Genomic DNA, 22,116 nt, shown 5'->3' with positions numbered 1-22,116 from the left:
TCAGAGAAATTTCGATTTCGATACGGAGAAATTTCGATCTTGACATAGAGAATTTCAATTTTTACAAAAAAAATTTCTTTGATACGATCACAAAGAAATTTCATTAAGGGGCTTTACCTAATAAAAAAATCTTTTCTATTTCTTCTACTACACAAAATTAAAAAGAGATGTTTTACTAATTTCTATAATCTTATACTATTTCTAAACTTAAAATATTTAAAATTGTTAAATTTTATAAAAAGTTATGTTGAAGAATCTAAAAACATTATTCAACCCTCCGTGACTGTGAGGGTTTTTTGAGACTGGCAATTCTGAGCCAGTCTTCTTTATTAATTATTCATCACTACACTCAAAACAGCACTAGCTCCCTTCAGTTCACACAACTGTGCTAAGACGCTCGGGAGACTTGCCTCGCCGCCTTCCTCTCTCTCTCTGGTTCACTTTCCTTCGCCGCCGCCACCATGGTGGCACACAGAACCGCCCTCTTGCTGGGTTTTCTGGTCTTTCTTGAAATGCATTTTATTCTCACGGTGTCAGCTACTGGTAAGGACTTCATTTTCATAGTTCATCTCTGTTTTATGTGCGTTTTGGGACTGTTTTTGGGTAAGATTGGTAATTGTGCATATGGGTTTGGTGTGAAATTAAGCTTTTTTTGACTGACTTTTGGGTAAGATTGGTAATTGTGCGTTGTGGGTTTGGTGGTGAACTTGAGCTATTTGAATTGTTCTTTTTCTTAAGTATCTTTCTTGTTTTTGTTTACAATTTAATGGGCATTTGGATATGGGTTTGCTGTTCTTTCTTGAACTGCATTTCCCTCACAATGTCAGCCACAGGTATGGCATTTTCTCTCATTTTCACAGTTTACCGCTATTTAATGTGCCTTTTTGGTCTGATTTTTGGTTGAGATTGGTAACAGTGCTTATGGGTTTGGTTATGACGTGGAGCTTTTTGGACTGGTTTTTGGGCAAGATTGGTAATTATGCATCGTGGGTTGGGTTGTGAACTTGAGCTGTTTGAATTGTTCTTTTTCTTAAGTATCTTTCTTTCTTGTTTCTGTTTTCAATTTAATGGGCATTTACATGATGCATGATTATTTATGACATTTGGAGATCTCGGACTTGCGTTTGGTGGAGTTGGTGAATCTTGTCACGCGATATTACTTGAAAGAGTATTAGTTTTGAAGTGAAGTATCTCCACGGTTATGTATGAATTTGTTTATGCATCTATAGTTTTTTTGGCAAGTTATGCATCTACAGCTTGGTTTTATCTCAGTGAAAATTTCAGAACACTTGTTTCATTTATTTAATTTAGGTTTGTATTACGAATTCACACTGGAAATCACGCTTTGACTGATTTATGTGATTTTGTAGTGTGTATGTATCTGTTTGGTGGATGCAAATGAACATGATTTCATGCATTATGTTTGCTTACTGGTTGAATACTGCAATTCTGGGCACGAAAGGCAGGAATTTGAGGGCTTTAGAGGCCATAATTTTAGGATTTATGTTTTGAAACAGACAAAACCCTTTTATTTTTTTTACCTATTTTGAACAATTATACATTTCTCATTAATTTTAACTCCAATTCAGTTTTATTGTAATTAGAGCTGTCTGTAACATTCTCGATCTTCCCTCTGACATTTGGCAAATTTATTCCATCTTTATTGCTAATTTATCTCAACAAAACAAGGCACTATGCCAGCTGTTTGGAGATATTCAACTCTTGATGGTATTTCTAATTCAACAATTTGTTTTGTACTTCCTCTTAACATAAATCAAACTGATGCTGCATACTAATTGGCGGTAGCTGAACTCATGGTTGAATTGATACTGTCACAAGGCCTGGTATTTCAAACATGTCCAAAAAAATTGATTTAAAGCTGTGAAGAAACAGCTCTTGACTTACAATTTGTCAGTAGAGTAAGCCTAATCACCTAAAGATGACCACAGTAAATTGATATAATTCTTTAGTTTTGAGACTGACAACAACATTGTGTTCGGAAAATCGCTATGCAGCCATCATACGGACTCTGCACATAAATGAAATGTGGTGTGGATTTCATTGCCTGACCTTCATAAAAACATAGCCCCCCCAAAAGAAGCTCTACTAGGATTTTCATTGTTCTATGGCATTTCCTTTACTTTTTCTTTCTTTCCATTTTTTTTTTTCAGCTTCTACTGGAACTACTGTCTGTGTTTTACATTACTGTCATTGGAAAGTTCAAGAAATTTTCATTCTCTTTCATTTATGCAGATTGTCCATTAGATTTGAGTGGGTCAAACTTTACACTCGCTGCCTCCATCTGCTCCAATAAAGAAGAAAGAGGGAAATGTTGCCGGTACATTAATGCCCTTATTGCAGTTTCTATTGCTCGCTATGCAAATCTCACGAGCAGCCTGGGGGTTACTCCAGATTTATCTCAGATTTGCATCAGTTCCATTTCAGAAACCTTAGACCTATATGGGATAACAAGAAATGCAACTGTTTTCTGTGGATTGGGAACCAAAATCCCTGTTAATTATGAATGCCAAGGTCGAACAACTGTTACACAGATGCTGCAATCTCCAACATTTCCAGATGTCACCGAAAATTGCCAACTGCCACTGTCAATGGAGAGTAATTGCAGAACATGTTTAAATGCCGGAATTCTATATCTTCGCAATCTAATAGGTGCAGTGGATAATATGACGTTAAGTACATGTCGGGATGCAACTTTTGTTGCACTTGCCAGCCAAGTTGATAATGTGTCCGCTGTCGACATTGCAAGCTGCTTCTTTGGGGTTCCAGGGCTTATGACTCCTCCAGGTATTACTAGATGTGGAAAATAATAGTATTATTTTTTGTCGAACAATATATAGGTTGTTGCCCTGATATTTTAAATCTCCTCTTCAAGAGATTTTTTCTTACAAGATGCTGATTTATGTGCAATTATTTATTTATTTATTGGTGTGGTGAAATTGGAGTATATTCTGAATGTGTGGAAGAGACCATCCGCAGCCTATGTAATTTTGGTTGTTTTTTTACCATGATTCCATCACCTTTGTGTTTGTGGTTGGTATAATGGTGTCGGGGAATTCAGAATTGAAATAGTGGAGATGGACAAGTTTGCACCTAGAGGGGTTGAATAATCCAAACCAAGTAAAGGATAACTAATTTTAAAGTCAAGTTTTGCTATAATATGTTATTCAATTCAATTCACAAAGTCAACCAATACATTTCAATCAAATCCAAATTCCAATAGTAACCACAAATCACTAAGTGAAAAAGAAAACTACAAGGGAAAAAAATCCCCAAGGGAAAAACCACAGGCACACCCTGTGGATTTAACAATCCACTAACTATCAAGATTTTATGAAGAACCCAACTTGATTAATCTTTATTCGTAACATCTTCCACAAACGAATTTGCTCGGCACACTCTCGTGGCTCTGAAACCTTCAAACTTCTCTTGATGAGATTGCACTATACACAGTTACAACCTTTCTCCACTCACACGACTCCAATACTCAATCGACCAGGGTAGATTGCTAGCATATATCACATATTTGTAGGTTTTTTTAGAGAATGAAATCAATCTACAAAAATACTCAAAACAGTTTTGAAATCTTATAGTTCAATTCTCTGGAATTGATAAAGGCGGGTTCCTTATGTGTTCTAAGAACTCCCGACAAGCTAGGGTTTTTCAATGCTTCATAAGTTTTTGTATAGAAGATGTAGTGCTGTAGTTATAGTTTTGTAGTATTCCAAAAATTATGCACTGGTTGAGTGCCTTTTTGGTGGGCTTTGAGTGGCCTTCTTTGGATTCTTAGATAGTAGAAATCTCAACTTCCCGCTCAAGCACACTTTGAGCGAGAATCAAGAACCGTCCACTCAAGTGCTCTTTGATCAATGCTCTCAGGACTTTTGCAAAACCTTCAAAGTGCTCCGTTTGAACACCCTTTGTGCTGTGTTCGAGTAGGACTCTCGGTTTCTAGTTATTGGGAATGATTTTATGTCTGAACATGGGCAACAATATTTATCTTTAAAAAACAATGCCCAATTAGTACCCATTATTGGGTGTTTGGGAGGGATTAGATTGGGTACATACCTAGCCTTTGGTATAAATGCACAAAGTGGCTATCCTCAAACTTGAACCTAGAATGTCAAGGTTAGTAGGCCGAGATTTTAACCACTAAACTAGTGATTACCCCTAATATTTCTTATGGACCAGGTTTGGTGGCCAAAATATCAATATCCTGTTAATTTTGTTGTTTGTATTTTTTTCTTACCATACTAAGATGGAGAGAATATTATGTTGGTTCAGTCTTATCTTACCTAGCTTTCCTATATTAACTCGCTGAATCATGGCTTTTTGTTTCTCTGACTTGATAATCTGTCCAAAACTGTACTGACTAATGCCATTGGTTGTATCATCTACAACTCATACGTATCATGTTGCATTAACATCTTTTTTGGAATCATAGGCAATCACCTCTAAGCTGTGCAGTTGGCATGCTTAGTTGAGTGTCTTTATTGGCATGTTCATTAAAAAGAAAAGAAAAAGAGGAGGTACTGTGATGAATGATATCTTGAGGTCCAATCCAAAGTCTACGCTAAATTTTTGGGTGTACTATGGTGGTAGTGTTTCCTTTTGTTTTAGTAACCAAAGAGTCACCATATACTCACAATTTGCATTACATTTGCTTTTAAATAGTTTTAATTTAAATGACTAACTCTTTCACAGTAGAAAAAGAGAGAAAAGAAAGAGGAGTAAAGAATAGTTGATTACCATATCTAACGAAAAATAATAATAAAAAATTTTGAAGTGCAAGATTAAATGAGAAGTTTGAACAATACTCCCAAAAGAATTGATCAAATGAAATATTAGACAAGGGCACAAACACAAACCAATTTGATGTAAATATTGCAAGGTTTGTCAATCTTCATTACAAACTAGTGACTCCACTCCTTGAGATGTTGGTTCAACGGAAAAAAGTTTCAGAGGGCCTCTCCCTGATTTGTTCAAGTCCCTTTGTATCATATTGATCTTATGATGCATATATTTTCCTCAAATAATATTGTTTTACAAAAGTATTTCTGGCAGCATTGATGAGATCAGATTTGACTACTCAAATTCACCTCACCTTTTGCTTAGAAACTACTTGTAAGTCTTTAGTGTTGGTTTATGAGACAATGCCAAGAAACAAAGAACTTCAGTAAGTTCTGACCATTCAATGTGCACCTCATTTTTTTCAACTTGACTAGTAATTTATGGAATTTTAGCTACATCGTTTCCCAAAAGCAAAAAAAAAAAAGAAGAGAAAAAAATCTGCTGAGTAATACGAGCCTATGCATAAAAGATGGCCACATTTTATTTAGTTTATTTCTGATGTTTTCTCTTAACACTGGATTTTACCCATTATCTGTGCACATCACATATGATGGTTATCTTAAATGTTTGTAGATGTTATCCATTATGCTCATATCTATATGTTAAGCCCTTTGATTATAGTTTAATGTTGCATTTTTTATGCTAGCTTCGGAGCCATCCCCATCTTTGCTTTCACCTGAGGCTTCTCCGAGTCCATTGGTTGCTGCTAGCCCAGGCCAGCTCTCCTTGAGTCCGCGTCTTAATGAAACACACCATCTCTTTCATCTCACGTTAATTCCATGTCTGGGTATAGCAGTTACAGCAGTTGCAGTTGTGTCGCTGGTAGTCTTGATATTTTTGATTCGTAGGAAAAGAAGAGAGCTAGAGGATTCTGAGACCATTGATAAGTCCTCTTCAAAAGGCTACACTCAACCTCCAAGAAAATTTCTGGAAGGTAGAATTCTCGTTTCTTTCTTGTTACGTGGTCTCGACTTTAGCATATAAAAGTTGTAACCTTTTTTTTTTGGGTCTTATCCTTGTGTCTGTCATTTTGATTTTCCTTCTCTTTCATTTTTTTTTTTAAATTTGAATTTGGGGGGGGGGGGGGGATGGGGGAATTTGAACCAAATGCAGGCCCATCGTCTATGTTTCGAAAATTCAGTTACAAGGAGACAAAGAAGGCAACAGATCACTTCAACACAATAATTGGACAAGGGGGATTTGGAACTGTTTACAAAGCTCAGTTTAGTGATGGTACCGTAGTAGCGGTGAAGCGGATGGACAAAGTTTCAGAGCAAGCTGAGGATGAATTCTGTAGAGAAATAGAGCTTCTTGCTAGGCTGCATCATCGTCATCTTGTTTCTCTTAGAGGCTTTTGCATTGAAAGACGTGAAAGGTAGTCCATCCACCTTTATATATAAAGATGTGTGCACACATATATTTGACTTCTTGTTGACAAAAATGAAAACTCTCTTTTGTTTATGGCAGGTTTCTCATGTATGAGTATATGGCTAATGGAAGCTTGAAAGACCATCTTCACAGTATGCTTCTCAATTTCTTCAGTTCACTTTTTTGTTGGTGCTTGATCTTTTAAAATGGAATATAAGTTTTTTTTTTTTTTTTTTCTTCAACAGAACCTTGCAATTCTATTGCATAATCCATGTATTTATTTGACAAAACATTACACATAAAACATATTGATTCCATATCAAACTTCGGTCATGACTATCTATTCTGCATGATGAATTGACGCGTTCAGATGCAATGGAAATTAAATCTTTGGAGTTGGCTTCTTTTAGTAAGTCTTAAATGTCTCTGTATTTATGTGCAGCTCCAGGTAGAACTCCTCTGAGTTGGCAGACTAGAATTCAAATTGCCATTGATGTGGCAAATGCCTTGGTAATTTGCAGAATAATGCTTACCTATGAGCCAATATACTACAGTTTCAAAATCTACTACATTCATTTGCAGTCTAATTCTCATCTTGTGACATTCACTTTGTTCTAATTTGATATCTCCACATGCAGGAGTACCTCCATTTCTATTGTGATCCTCCACTGTGCCATAGAGACATTAAGTCCAGCAATATTTTATTAGACGAGAATTTCATTGCGAAGGTAACATACCAAGTTAGATGCCCTTTAAGGCTTTAATGAGTTTTGAAATTTAAAATTCGGGTAGTCTTCAAATTTCTCTCGTATAACTAAACAACATTAACTGAGTTAATTATTATTTTATCATCTTGGAATAGCCCATCTGATATTTACTGGACATCTTAGCACATCCACATGAATGGTTTTGGAATATTTTTTTTCCCGCCCATGATTTGTTTTACAGGTTGCTGATTTTGGCCTTTTGCATGCTTCAAAAGATGGATCAGTTTGCTTTGAACCAGTGAACACTGACATCAGGGGCACTCCAGGTAAAAAACAAAATTGTTTTCAGAAAACACAAAAATTCTCTGTACTTGCTCTGAAGGGAGTCGAACACTGCATGACTTTCAGGTTACATGGATCCCGAGTATGTGACCACTCAAGAGCTCACCGAAAAAAGTGATGTGTATAGTTATGGTGTGCTACTATTAGAACTGGTTACTGGCAGAAGAGCAATACAAGACAACAAGAATTTGGTGGAATGGTCCCAAGTATTTTTGAATTCAGAGTCAAGTCTTGCTGAGCTTGTGGACCCCAGTATCGGTGATTTGTTCGACTTTGATCAACTTCAAACAGTAGCGACAATTGTGAGATGGTGTACCCAGAGAGAAGGAAGGGCTAGACCGTCAATTAAGCAAGTTCTTCGGCTTCTGTACGAGTGTTCAGATCCGATGCATAGTGGGTTTGTTGAAGCTGTGGAAGATGAAGAGTATGAAGGAACTGATGGGAGAGGGCGAAGGAGTAAAGGGAAAATGCATAGAGCCGAGGTGTTTTTTCACAGTGGAGATGGAAGGTGTCTCGCTTCTTCTTCAAGTACATCTAGGTCGTATTGTAGTAGAAGCTTTCTACTTGAAACTGGTTCTCCGCAATCTCCTTCAGCTATACCCTCCATTTGAGGACAACCAATCATCTGCTTAGCCACTTATAATGGATTTTGGACTTTTTTGGGTGGAGCACTTTGACGAAGCTGTGGTTGAATTGTAAAGCACAGGATCATATTTGATTCAGGTATGCATGGCTCTCTACCTCATTGAGTAATTGAAACTTTCCTTCAATCGAGCAGTTTAATGCATTTGTCATGATTATTACAAGACATGTTAATTGGAAAAAGAGGGGAGAGAAGAAAAACTGCGAGAGTAGGGATGTTATTTGTTTTCTATTTACATTGTGTAAAATTTTGTGGGGGGAAGAGGTATAAAATATGTATCATGGCTTGTATTGTTAAAGATGCTAAAAGAAAATTGTCAGAGTATTGATCTCTTTGAGGCTGGAATGAATTGCAATTTTGTAAAACTATGTTGTTTGTCATATTTCAATTGACTTTATTAGGACTAACTATTATGCTCATAGGATAATGCAATTCTGTAACTTATTGTATGTCTTGGCACCGAGGACTAGATTTGTACTGTTATCCCACCCTATTCTTCAACTACTTACCTACTAAACGAGGAGAAAATTAAGGTAATCAATACATAAATTTGGAGTGACTATATCTTGCTTTATCATAGAATCTAAAATGAGATGATCTCATTTTTTAGAGATTACTTTTCATGCTGACTAGATTTTGTTCTGATATATAACTCCATTTAGAGAGTAGATTTTGTCCCTCATAGGTTGTTTCTTTCCAAGTAAGTCTTATTCATTTTCATTGCTGAAAACAAACCACCAATCAGTTTTTCGCCATTGTTTTGTATCTCTACCATCTCTACAACTTCATACATGCATGCATGCATATATACATTCATAAATATGCACATACATATTTATCAGAATGTATACATATTGATCCAGTACAAGATCGGATTGTATGAAGATTTATCCATGATAGAAATTTTAGGATTTCTGTTGTGTATTATTTAAGATCAGAAGCAATTGTAAATTGGATACCATTTTATTTTTTATAGTGGATTTGAAAGATTGCTATTTGGGAAATGTTAGATTGGATTTTAGCTAGCGCACCGTGCCCAAAGGAGTTGGGTTTGGAGTGTTACAAAAACTCCATTTGTGTCATGCTTAGCTTTTCATTTTTCGAACAACCAATCTCGAACTCGAATAAAAAAAAAAAACCTTTAATCCCTTTAAAATGCTACACTTGAAAGTTAATTCCTTTATTATTATTTCAATTATAATTAAGAGCTCATATAAAAGTTGGTTTTTAGTTATGAAGCCAACCATTGTTTTACAACTACTCTAATTATACTAGAGCATTCTACGACATGAACATTTGCTGTCTTCTTTATGCTCATCTTAATCTCTAGTGATACATTTTCCAGAATGTGATCCAAAAGCTTTGAACATTTTGAAACCCCCAACACGAGCTTTATTGATCGCATTTGCAACGACTTTACGATCATTTCTATCTATGGCCTGAGTAGCTTTTGGAAATAGATTGTTCACAATTGGGATGTAAAGTTTCTTGCACTTACAATATATTTTTGCCTCTCGATTTAACTTTGGATTGGATTCAATAACCTCATTGGCGAGGTTTAGTGGAATAGTTGCGTTAGCATTTGTAGCTTCAGTAGCAATAATGATGCTTAGAACTTGGATATTTGCATTTTTGCTTCGAAAATCTTATTCGAAAACTGAGTGACAATGGCTGTAATATGGAATCATCTTCCTACAAATTTTGTCTATTAAATCATTTTGAGCTTAAGTTTGAAAGATGCTGAGAAGAAAGATGAAAGGGAGAGAGTTATATAGATCTTAATCTTGCAAATGGCTCAACTCCTTTTTGTATAAAACTCAATTATTGTCTCAATATGCACTTAATTTTAGATAAAGTTAGTTTTAATTTCTATATGCGAAATGCAACTATTGTTGTCCTCCCATTTATGCATCTCGCCACTTAAAACTTATTTGCAGATTTTGTTTTTATGAAAGCAAATCCATTCAGATATTGTTTGGCACAATGAAGGAATATGTATGAATAATATTGTTTAGCATCAAATCCGAACTTTTTAATTTTGTTAGTTGAAAAACTGAAACCAATCATATATACTACAGTTTGAAATATTTATTTGGTACGACAAAAATTGAAAGTAAATAGAAAGCGATTTTAGAAACAAACATATTTGGACCAAAAATATCTTTCATTTTTGAAATCTGAAAAATATTTTTAACATTAAAATCTTACTAATACCAGAATATTAGAATATGAAGGTGGTTCTATCCTTGTCTTCAAATCAACAACAACAACAACAACAAATCTGTGATGGGAATATTATTATTTTGATTCTAATATTGAGGACATGGACTAAATGTCAGAGTATTGAAACAGGGAACAGACATTACTAGCCGTATATGTATGCCCTTGACTTTATCAATCATCTCTAGCTCATGTCCCTACAATGCAGGGCCGGCCTGACATTTTGGAGGCACAAGAAGAATAATTGATCTTTATAGAATGATTATTTTCCCATAATGGTAAATGATAATTTCATTTGTAATTTTTATTTAGGTAAATTATAAATACATTTGCTTAAAATACATATTGCTTTCTGTGATTTGAAAAATTATAAATACTCTCATATCAAAAATTTTTATTCAAGAGAATTAACTAAAAAAATAAAATTCATGATCACTCTCTAATATAATAATAAAATTAGCTAAATTATTAATTAAATTAAAATATATTTCTAACATTATTAAAAATTGTTAATTGACTTGATAATTTATTAATAAAATGGACGATTTGTTATGAAATTAGAAATCTCAGGAGATAGAATGTAATTTTTAAAATCACAGTTGCGATTCGTATTTTAATTAGAAATCTCAGGAGATAGAATGTATTTGTAATTTATCCTTTTTGTTTTTATTTTTAATAAATCAAACGTGAGAATGAATATTATGATAAAGTGATTATTTCATTCAATTTCAATTCAATAAATTAAACATAACTTAAGACCAAAATTATTAATCAAACACAACTTAAGATCAAAATTATTCGGTGCCTATTTTTTAAACATAATTTGGGGCCTGAGGTCACGGACTCACCAGCCTTGTCCAAGGGCCGGCTCTGCCTATATATGAGATCATTTGATCTTTCATCTCATAGTTAATCAAGCATTAGTGTCCATAACAATGGAACATGGAAAGCCTTCCTACCTCTTCTATTCTTTCATTTTTCTTATCATATCTTCCATATCATCCTCCTTGTCCGATGACCATCAAAGCTACATCATCCACATGGACAGGTCAGCTATGCCAGCTCCCTTCTCCACACCCCACAGCTGGTACACATCGATACTGTCATCCCTCTCTTCCACAGACAATGTTCCCCCGACGCATCTCTACACTTATAATCATGTGATAGACGGGTTCAGTGCAGTTCTGTCACAATCCCAGCTCGAACAGCTGCAGAAAATGCCAGGTCATTTTGCAACGTACGCAGAGACATTTGGCCATCTCCACACAACCCATTCCCCAAAGTTTCTTGGCTTGCAAGACGATGTCGGATTATGGCCCGTGGCGGGGTTTGGGGATGACATGATAATTGGTATCATCGACTCCGGGATATGGCCTGAAAGTGAGAGTTTCAACGACGATGACATGCCTCCGGTGCCAGCACGTTGGCGCGGTGCCTGTGAAACTGGAACTGAGTTTAATTCTTCTCATTGTAACAGGAAACTTATCGGTGCACGGTCTTTTAGTAAAGCAATGAAGCAAGCTGGATTCAACATATCAACAACTGAAGACTACGACTCTCCAAGGGATTTTTTCGGTCACGGGACTCACACATCATCCACTGCTGCTGGCAGCCCAGTGCCGTGTGCTAGTTACTTCGGTTATGCCAAGGGAAAAGCCATTGGCATGGCACCGAAGGCTCGATTGGCGATGTATAAAGTGTTCTTCTTCAATGAACCCGACCTTACAACCTCGAGTGACATACTGGCTGGCATGGACCAGGCCATAGCTGATGGCGTGGATCTAATGTCTTTGTCATTAGGCTTCCCTGAGGCTCCATTCTACAAAAACCCAATTGCAATCGGAGCTTTTGCAGCAATGGAAAAAGGGATTTTCGTGTCGTGTTCAGCTGGAAATAGCGGCCATGATAAGCTGTTTAATGAAGCTCCTTGGATCACCAATGTCGGTGCAGGAACTATTGATCGAGATTTTTTGGCTCATATCACACTTGGCAATGGGGCCTTATCAGTTACCGGAAGGTCTACTTACCTTGAAAACCTGTTAGTCTCCAAAGTCCCTTTATACTTTGGACATGGAAATAAAAGCAAAGAAATTTGTCAGTTTGGTGCCTTAGACCCTAAAGATGTTGCAGGAAAGTATATCTTTTGCGATTTTGACAACGAAACATCAATGAATCCGCAGATTCTGCAGTGGAAAGAATTGAACAGATCAGGAGCTGCTGGAGCTATCGTAAGTTCAAACTCTGTCGAGATATTTTCTTCCGGTACTCCATTTGTGGTTGTGAGCCTTAAAGATGGAGAATTAATGAAGGATTATATAGTTGGATTTGAAAACCCAACTGTGAGTATCAAATTCCAGATAACATTACTAGGTGTCAAGCCGGCTCCTCAAGTTACGAGCTTTTCGTCAAGAGGGCCGGGTTCAGAGGCTCCATGGGTACTTAGACCTGATATACTGGCACCTGGATACAAGATTTTGGCTGGATGGGTACCCAACAGGTTGAGTGCGTATATTCACGGCAGTTCATTACTCTCAGACTATGTAATTGTGTCTGGCACTTCCATGGCGTCTCCCCACATAGTTGGCATAGCTGCATTGTTGAAAGCAGCCCACCGGGATTGGAGCTCAGCTGCTATTCGATCTTCTATGATGACTACTGCAGATGTGTTTGATAATTTGAATGGCACAATCATTGACATAGCCACTGGAGCTGCAGGGACTCCTCTTGATTTTGGGGCAGGACATGTGAACCCTAACAAGGCCATGGACCCTGGACTTGTGTATGACATGGAGGTCCAAGACTACATCGATTTCCTCTGTGGAATGAACTATACAGCGCAACAGATTCAGATTATAACAAGGAGGTCAGATTTCGACTGTGAAAATGCTAGTTTGGATCTTAACTATCCTTCATTTATCGTCATCTTGAACACCACTGATATTACAAGTTACACCTTTAAGAGGGTGCTGACTAATATGGTCGATTCACATTCGGTGTATCTAGCAGAGGTGACGGCTCCAATGGGTACGAAAATTATTGTGCAGCCGTCAACAATCTCCTTCACGGGGAAATACAGTAAGGCTGAGTTCAACTTGACAGTTGAAATTGATTTGGGAGTTAGGTCATGGAATGAGTACAATGGGACTTATGGGTACTTAGGCTGGTATGAGGTTAATGGGACTCATGTGGTAAGAAGTCCAATAGTCTCTGCATTTGCACCATAGGCAAGGTTTGCCAATGGTGAAAATAAGTGTGCTTCAAGTACTACATTGTTTGTGTTGACGGCAGCCTAAAAGGGCACATCCCAAGCATACAAACAGAGAATGGCTAGAAACTAAAGGCCAAGTGCATTTTATATTTCACCTTTTGTTTTTTTGGGTGCAAAAAAGGATAAGAGGGCCGATCAAAGCATAGCAACTCTGCTTCAATGTAACCATAACACTTGTTATTTGATAGGGAGCGGAACAAGAAGGGTCTAGAAGGACATATGTCTGGTCCACATTGCCACGTAGGACAAATGTCTCATCCCAATTCAAAGGAAAACCCGCCTTCCTTGTTATATAAATTATTGTTATTAATGTCTCTTGTCACACAATAGTCTCAATTGGTATTTTATTTAATTTGTTCTTCTCTTGAGATTTGAAAATAATACAATTAATTTTATAGTTTTGACATAATTATACTAATCTCCCTTCTAATAAAGGTTAAAGTGATGCAGATAACAGGTAGACACTGAAATAAATAAAAATATATACATATTTTAGTAGAAAAGAGAAGACAATAATTTTCTTTATTTATACAACTAACGAATTGTTGATAAAAAATGACCTAACTGCAAATTAAAAACTTCAAGGGAGGTTAGTATAATTATATCAAAAGTGTGAGGCTAATGGATTATATATGCTCACTTAAACTACTTTTAAAATTGTTATGAATATGAATCTTTATTTGATCAATCTTGTTGCAATATTCTCTGAGGCTAATTTGGTGGGCAATCCCAAGGAATGGTGGGTGGTTACTGAAGCAACCCGCCATATCTGTGCAAATAAGAAGATGTTCACAACTTACAAAGTGGTGGAAAGTGGAGAACAACTTTTTATGGGAAACTCCTCTACATCAACTGTGGAAGGACAAGGAAAGATTATGTTGAAAATGACCTCGTGTAACAACCCCGACCTGTGATTAACTGTTAAACCATGATTAAGGATGCCTAATAAATAATTAAGAAGAAATTTTGAATTAATTGCATGTGTGTTGCATTAATTGTGTTTATATTTGTTTGTCGTAGAAATATCTGCTTGTATTTCTGTTCTGTTCTGCAAATTGAAGGCCTTATCGGCATCTGATTATGAAATTGACTTGATATATGTGTTATTTTGGATTCTTAGAAAATTATGGTAGGTTTAATTGAAATTCGATTCGGAACGAAATAATTAAAATAAATAATGCTCAATTGATTAGTGGTAAGCCTAATTAATTAAATTTCCTAATCAAGCCTATCTAAGGCTTATGCACCACTTTGAGTCATCTCCTCTTCATCATTTTGAGCCTACAAACGTGAGAGAGAGGGAAAAACATAAAAGAGGGTTGAGATCAAAGAAACATAGGAGAATTGGAGAGACTTTGAGGGAATTGAAGAAGACTTAAGAGAATTAAGCTTCCACACGTGTGAACTCAAGCTTAAGGTAAGAATTCAACCCATAAATTAAGTGTTTGAATCAATAAGAGGATGAATTCAAGAGAACTGAAAGATTAAATATAAGAATTAAGCTTAGATGATAGAATTGAGCATGATTCATACATGCATGCATTTTCATCACATTTTGAGTTTAAATTTCAAACAAATCTCATATGCATGTGTCTATCTTGGCTTAGTTTTAAGAATTTATCAAGTTTCTCATTATCTTACCCCATTCATGTTTTGGAAGGTTTGAGTTCATGACAAGTCATGCATGTTATGTTTTGGAAGTTTCAAGTTGAATTTTGAATAATTGGCATCTTTTTTGGCTTTGATTTTGCGAAATGATTTTGAATTCACCATGTCTTACAAGTTTACACATGTTTTCTTAAGTTTTTGCCCAAAAGAACCTGTTTTGAAACTTTGAATTTGAGTTTTAGACTTGTGAGTACAATCTGGAAATTCTAGAATTCTGTCTCACCGCTTGAGCGACCACACTTGGTTTTGTATTTTCGCTCGAGTGACCAAAAGTTGGCTCGAGCGTAAAATTCATGCTCCTAGAAGTTTTGTAAACCGCTCGAGCGACAAGAGTTGCGCTCGAGCGAGGACCGTATTTATTCAATCTTCCGTTTGAGCAACTGTCGAGCGACCATTGAGAGGAAAATTTATGCGACCAGTACTTTTGTAGACCTAAGGGCTCGCTCGAGCGTAGGAAGTAACGCTTGAGCGTAGGAAGTAACGCTTGAGCGAGGTGTTCTGTTTTTAAATTTTTGACTAAGTGTTCTAAGGCATATTTTGGCATTCTTATTGTATTCTAGGCATTCATAGGCCATGATTAAGACATAGTAATGAGGATAAGGATTAGAAACACACCAAGATAAGAAAGAACTAAGTTAAAGAAATTTCGGGTGTGTGTTTCAATATGTATCTGTTCTGTGTTTGTGTAGGTCACGTGCCATATATCGCCTGATCCGTCTACTATATTTGTTTTGCTATTGGAGCCATCTGTGAGTAATAACTTTGTAAAGCTATGTTTACGTTTAAGTATTTTCCTATATGATATGACAATAAATGATTTGTTTTCTGAAATGTTATGTTTTGTATCAATGAATGATTGTCGATATATTGAAAAGAAATCGTGGCATCCTTAGCACATGGATCTCGCCCGGGGGTGACAATACCGTGGTCTATGAGCACAAGTCCCTTGCCTAGGGGTAATAATATCGTGGTATCATGGCCCTCGCCTGGGTGTAACAATACCGTGGCTTAAGTATGTTATTTGTTCCTGGTACCGGAGGTTCTTTTATGGAACTAGTCAAGTATGACCCTTAATGCTCTGTATTTGATCTGTTAGCGCTAATGGGTGTACCACGTATGATCATCTATGAAATTGAATAAGTATATGCTTCTGAACTCTAAATAAGAATATGAATCTGTTTCTGATTCAAATTTTGCTTTTCGAATCTGCTATGGGACATCATTCATTAAACCCTTTACTCTGTTATTATTCACTGGGCTCTAGCTCACTGTATCATTTATGTATGTAGATGAGCAGACACGTGACCAAGCCTAAGCTGCTGCCTGGAGAGTTTTGGGTCTGCCAGCCACTGTGCCTCCCGAGGAGGTTCCCTTTTGAGAAGCGATCAAATTTTGTGAACCATGTCAAAGATCCCTTTTTTTTTTTTTTTTTTTGGTTAAGTTTGTACATGTCTTTCGTTTTGTCTATATGTACTTGGATAGTGACGTGGTTTGACGCTTTAATTATGTAATTAAAGTTTTACATTTTCTGTCCTATGTACGTCAGCACAGCTCTATGGGCATTATATTTTATATATTTGCTTCCGCTAGCCCCTTATATTATGTTATTCTGTTCAGAGGCCTTCGTACTCACTCTTAACAATGTACTCCATGTGCTAGAAATTCGCAAGAATTTGATTTCTGTGTCATTGTTAATCAGGAATGGGTTTAGATTAGTCTTTGAATCTGACAAGGTTATATTCTCCAAGAGTGGAATGTATGTGGGGTGAGGTTACATGAGTGATGGTCTTTTTAAGCTCAATGTTTTAACTGTTGTACCAAATTTGGCTGTTAATAATAAGAACATATCTTCTGTTTATATTGCTGAGTCTTCTTTTTTATGACATGGTAGATTAGGACATGTTAATTTTAATTCTTTGTGTAGACTTGTTTCTTTAGAATGTTTGCCAAACTTAGAGTTTGATCCTAATTATAAATGTGAGATTTGTGTTGAGGCAAAACTTATTAAGGCATCATTTAATAACATAGAAAAAAGTACTGAACCTCTAAGTTTAATTCACACAGATATCTGTGATTTAAAATTTGTTCAGACTAGAGGAGGTAACAAGTACTTTATTACTTTTATTGATGATTGCACCCAATATTGTTATGTTTACTTATTGAGAAGTAAAGATGAAGCCTTAGAAGTTTTTAAACAATATAAACTTGAGGTTAAAAATCAACTTGGCAAAACTATTAAGGTAGTGAGGAGTGACAAAAGTGGTGTGCATGATGCACCATTTGAGGAATTTTGTTCTGAACATGGTGTTATTCACCAAACCACTGCACCCTATTCTCCTCAGTCAAATGGAGTTGCTGAGAGAAAAAATCAAACTCTTAAAGAGATGATGAATGCCATGTTGATTAGTTCAGGATTACTTTAGAACATGTGGGGGGAGGCGATTTTGTTTGCTAACTTTATCCTTAACAGGGTACCCCACAAGAAAATCAATCAAACACCTTATGAAGTATGGAAAGGTCGACGACCTACCTATAATTACCTCAAAGTGTGGAGGTGTTTGGCCAAAGTGGTAGTCCCTAGTCCTAAAACAACTAAGATAGGACCAAAAACCATTGATTGTGTCTTCATTGGTTATGCAAATAATAATAGCGTATGCAGATTTTTAGTTTACAGATCTGAAAAACTTGATATGCATGTAAACACTATTTTTGAGTCAAGGAATACATCATTTTTTGAACACATTTTTCCTTGCAAGGAAACTGAAGAGACAAGTTCAAATAAAAGAACTTTTGATACTACTATGGGTAGTAGTGAAGACCAAAATGATAATGAAGCAGATGAACCTGAACATAACAAGAGAGCTAGGCTCTCTAAATCATTTGGTCTAGATTTTCTGACATACCTGTTAGAAAATAAGCCTCAAAACTTTAAGGAAACAGTGTCAAGTCCTGAAGCTCCATTGTGGAAAGAGGTTGTGAATAGTGAAATTGAATCTATTTTGCAAAATCATACTTAGGAACTGGTAGATCTTCTAACAGGATGTAAACCTGTTGGATATAAGTGGATATTCAAGAGAAAAATGAAAGCAGATGGTTCAATAGATAAATACAAGGTTAGGCTTGTTGTTAAGGGATACATGCAGAATAAAGGCCTTGATTATTTTAATACCTATTCACCAGTGACAAGAATGACATCTATTCGCATTGCAGAATTGTATAATCTGGAGACACATCAAATAGATGTTAAAACAATCTTTTTAAATGGTGAGTTGGATGAAGAAATCTATATGGAACAACTGGAAGGGTTTCAAATTCCTGGCCAAGAGAAAAAAGTTTGTAAACTTGTCAAATCCCTTTATGGATTAAAACAAGCTCCGAAACAATGGCATGAAAAGTTTGATCACGTTATGCTTTCGTATGGTTTTAAGATAAACGAATGTAACAAATGCATCTATGTTAGAAGCATAGACAAAGGCTATGTCATAGTTTGTTTTTATGTGGATGACATGCTCATTATTGGAAACAATAATGACATGATTAAATCTACAAACAAAATGTTGAATAAAAAGTTTGACATGAAAGATTTGGGAGTAGTAGATATAATTCTAGGAATAAAAATTACTAGAACATCAGAAGGATATGATTTATCTCAATCTCATTATGTTGAGACGATTTTGGAGAAATTTAGAAAGCATGACGACCGTCCTGCTAAAACACCTGTTGACATTAGTCTTCATTTGTTAAAAAATACAAGTATAGGCATATCACAATTAGAGTACTCTCGGATAATCAAAAGCTTGATGTACTTAATGAATTGTACTAGGCCAGATATAGCCTATGCTATAAGCAAATTGAGTAGGTACACAAGTAATCCAGGGTTAGATCACTGTAAAACGATAATTAGGGTATTTACGTATTTAAGGCACACTTAGAATTATGGCTTACATTATACCAAATATCCAGCAGTACTCAAGGGGTACAGTGATGCAAATTGGATATTGGATACTAAAGACTCAAAATCCACTAGTATATACGTCTTTACCTTGGGAGTTGCTGCAGTCTCTTGAAATCCTCTAAGCAAACATACATAGCAAGGTCGACAATGGAATCTGAGTTTATTGTATTAGATAAAACATGAGAAGAAACACAATGACTTCGTAATTTCTTAGAAGACATTCCAATGTGGCCTAAACCCGTGCCAGCTATATGCATTCACTGTGATAGTGAAGCAACAATAGAGCGGGCACAAAATCATATGTATAACGATAAGTCTCGACACATTCATCGAAGAAATAATACTGTTAGGCATTTGCTCTCACTTGGAATAATTTTCATAGAATATATAAAGTCAAGAGAGAATATTGCGGATCCATTGACTAAAGGGCTAGCCAGAGAGTAAGTGTACCATTTATCGAGAGGAATGAGATTAAAGCCTATTACTTAAAAGCCGCTATAATGGCAACCCAACCTAGTTAACTGCAGATCCCAAGATCTAGGTTCAAAGGGACAACATTATGGATGACTTCACGTATCACTAAGGAGGTTTTCTCCTACTCATTTCTATGATAAGAAGAGTGATACCTGCAGTGTTAGTAGGATAATCTTTGCTTTTAATGATTCTTATAGCTTGGACATCAAAGTGGGGTATGGTAGAATACTCTTAATAAGAAGTCACCTATATGAGTGTGAACTGAGCCGGTTCTGTGAGAATTGAGAAGGCTAAATTCTTTAGAGCACTCATGAATTACCAGGTGTTGTTTAGGGCCAAAATGAACACAACCGTGAGAACCAAACTGTGTCTGCAGATACATTATGTGTAGTCTATTGTCTTGGCTTACATAAACAACTGAACAGTTTAAGGCATCGCGTCCACTGGTTAGCCATTAAGTTCGATAGGCTTTCACCAAAGGAAGTTCAAAGCCAAAAGCTACCTATCTCAATGTGGTGTATCTTCTTAATGTACTCTTTCTTTGTCTGCGTTTTGTTGCATGTCCGTTATTGTAAATTTCATTCATGTGGGGGATTGTTGGAAAATGGGTTTGTATAAACTTATTTTTTTGCTAGCTTTGAGCATTAATTAAGGTAAGACCCAAGCGTTATTTTTAACGTTTCTAATTGGGTTTATGTTTAATGCTGCATAGTGAATAACATCGTGTATTTGATTGCTCAAAACCATTTCCTGATGAATGAGAATTCAATGCGCATTTTTGGGTTCGTGGAAATGGCTTTAGGTGGGTTTCCTACACATTTATGAAATGTGCTTGTCCCACATAGGAAAGACTTAAGGATTTATATGAGTATATGTCTAGCTTGCTATACTTGGGATGGGCCCCAAGGGGCACCCCAAGTTTTGTAAGGAGGGGAGTTATGGACAAAGTGGGCTTGGACCAAAGCCATCACACATGTATGCACGTTGCCACCGTTGTCCGGCTGACTGGCCGAGCCGAGTTGAGCCGGGCACGGGTGCATAGTGTAGGTCGGGTCGGGTCCTAACTTTAATTTTTTGGACAAAATTCGTTTGAATTTTTTCAAATTCTTATGGGAATTTTTTTTTTCCTTACGGAAATAATTCAAAATTTTCACCAAATTTTCAAATTCAAATTTCATGCCAAAATTTCAAATTCAAATTTCTGAATTTTCTGGTCGCCTCATTTCTAAGCCGGTACTGTTCCGGTTGCAACTTTCCAGTCATGTCCAAACAACCACCAAGGCCTACCTGAATAGGTGCATGGTTGGCTATAAATAGCTTGCGATTCTAGCATTTCATTCCATCAATTTTTCTTCAACATTTATTTCTTTTTCTTCTTCTTATCGTCCTCTTGTTCTTCTATAGTTGTTCTGCATTTAATCTGAGGAAGAGAAATAGAGAGTTACAACATAGTTTTGGTTCACCAGACTTGAGTTTGTAGTGCTGCAAATCAAGGATTAGTCGTTGCATTTTGGGAAGTAGACGCCGTTAATTCTCAAAGCACTGGAGCGCGGGCGAAATCTACTTTAAGGAGATTGTGTCCAACATAAGTCTCGACTTTTAATTTCTGTAAGCAATTAATTTGGAATTTAATTTATTTAATTATTTTCTAGATTATTTATTTTCATTTTGTTATTTATTTTATTTATACATTTAATTTACACACACACAACCACTGGGAGTAACACAAAGTACTTTAAATATTTTATTGTAGTACAAACCAGCTATATGGCCCCAAAATGTGAAGCAAAAGAAAAGAAAGAAAGAGACAAAGAAACACTTTGTGGCTGAGTTAATCAGTTGAGCAGTTTAACATTACTAGTTATATCCAAGTGGTTAGCAGAACTAAAATTCCAAGGGCAATTTTGCCTACAACCAATAGTATTGAACAAATGGCAAAACAAGATGGTCAAGCCAACCTCTACACCGAAGGTAATAAATTAAATATGCAACCTCTACACGGAAGGTAATCTTCCACGTGATGATTTCTTTTAGCGTCCGTCTCCACGTGATCCAGCAAACAGGGGAGTGTCTGCCTCCCCAACGGCTAGTATTTTGGATATAAATAGAAGTGTTTTATGTGGAGAAAAATCAAAAAGTGCAGAAGAGAAAATTTTGTGATATTGAAATATTCTTAAATATTGTGTTGTGTGCCATTAGTGATTAATTATTTCTATTGAGAGAAAATTTGTTGAGAGTTTGAGCAAAATTGTAAAAGGATTTTCTATCCCTTATTCTTATTATTCTTGTAAAAAAAAAAAGAGAGTTTTTGTAAGTGATTTTTCGGGATAAAATTACTTGGGTTAGGTGAGACTAAGCACCGGATTCAAAACTAGTTAGATTATTTTTGTGGGTGGTTTTTGGGTTAAAATCACTTGGTGATGTGTGACTAAGCACCGAATTCTAAACTAGTCAGAGTGATCGGGATTGGTCACTTGTTGTAAAGGTTCACTAGTAGCCATGAAGTTATTCGTGTATTACTATTTGAAGAATAGTAGAGAAATTTCTGAGGAGGATATTTGGGGAGTTGACGTAGGCTCGGCATATCGAATCACTATAAATC

General features: G+C 36.1%; 2 protein-coding genes across 2 annotated transcripts; both read left to right on the top strand.

Annotated features, from left to right (window-relative positions):
- Positions 1-267: 267 nt before the first annotated feature.
- On the top strand, positions 268-8,294 carry LOC114293920 (Protein kinase superfamily protein). The gene is made up of 9 exons (XM_082914055.1): positions 268-543; positions 2,254-2,805; positions 5,516-5,803; positions 5,983-6,244; positions 6,337-6,389; positions 6,680-6,747; positions 6,876-6,965; positions 7,186-7,270; positions 7,353-8,294. Exons 1-9 carry the CDS (start codon positions 462-464, stop codon positions 7,895-7,897), a joined length of 2,025 nt encoding a protein of 674 aa, XP_082770181.1. The 5' UTR covers positions 268-461; the 3' UTR covers positions 7,898-8,294.
- Positions 8,295-10,952: 2,658 nt separating this feature from the next.
- LOC114266367 (subtilisin-like protease SBT3) lies at positions 10,953-13,798 on the top strand. The gene has a single exon (XM_028207249.2). The coding sequence runs from the start codon at positions 11,085-11,087 to the stop codon at positions 13,371-13,373; it is 2,289 nt and encodes a 762-aa protein (XP_028063050.2). The 5' UTR covers positions 10,953-11,084; the 3' UTR covers positions 13,374-13,798.
- Positions 13,799-22,116: the final 8,318 nt, after the last annotated feature.

Source organism: Camellia sinensis, chromosome 2 (genome assembly GCF_055761805.1).
Source record: "Camellia sinensis isolate YWXY chromosome 2, ASM5576180v1, whole genome shotgun sequence".
NCBI classification, from domain to species: domain Eukaryota; kingdom Viridiplantae; phylum Streptophyta; class Magnoliopsida; order Ericales; family Theaceae; genus Camellia; species Camellia sinensis.
The sequence above is the reverse complement of the archived record's forward strand: the minus strand, read 5'-3'. Positions and strand labels throughout refer to the sequence as shown.

What these genes read in the sequence shown, in the direction of transcription:
- LOC114293920 (XM_082914055.1), top strand. Translation starts at nt 462, where the DNA reads ATGGTGGCACACAGAACCGCCCTCTTGCTGGGTTTTCTGGTCTTTCTT. An exon ending in TCCAAGAAAATTTCTGGAAG is followed by an intron (nt 5,804 to 5,982) that starts GTAGAATTCTCG and finishes AACCAAATGCAG; the next exon opens with GCCCATCGTCTATGTTTCGA. An exon ending in ACGAGAATTTCATTGCGAAG is followed by an intron (nt 6,966 to 7,185) that starts GTAACATACCAA and finishes TTTGTTTTACAG; the next exon opens with GTTGCTGATTTTGGCCTTTT.
- LOC114266367 (XM_028207249.2), top strand. Translation starts at nt 11,085, where the DNA reads ATGGAACATGGAAAGCCTTCCTACCTCTTCTATTCTTTCATTTTTCTT.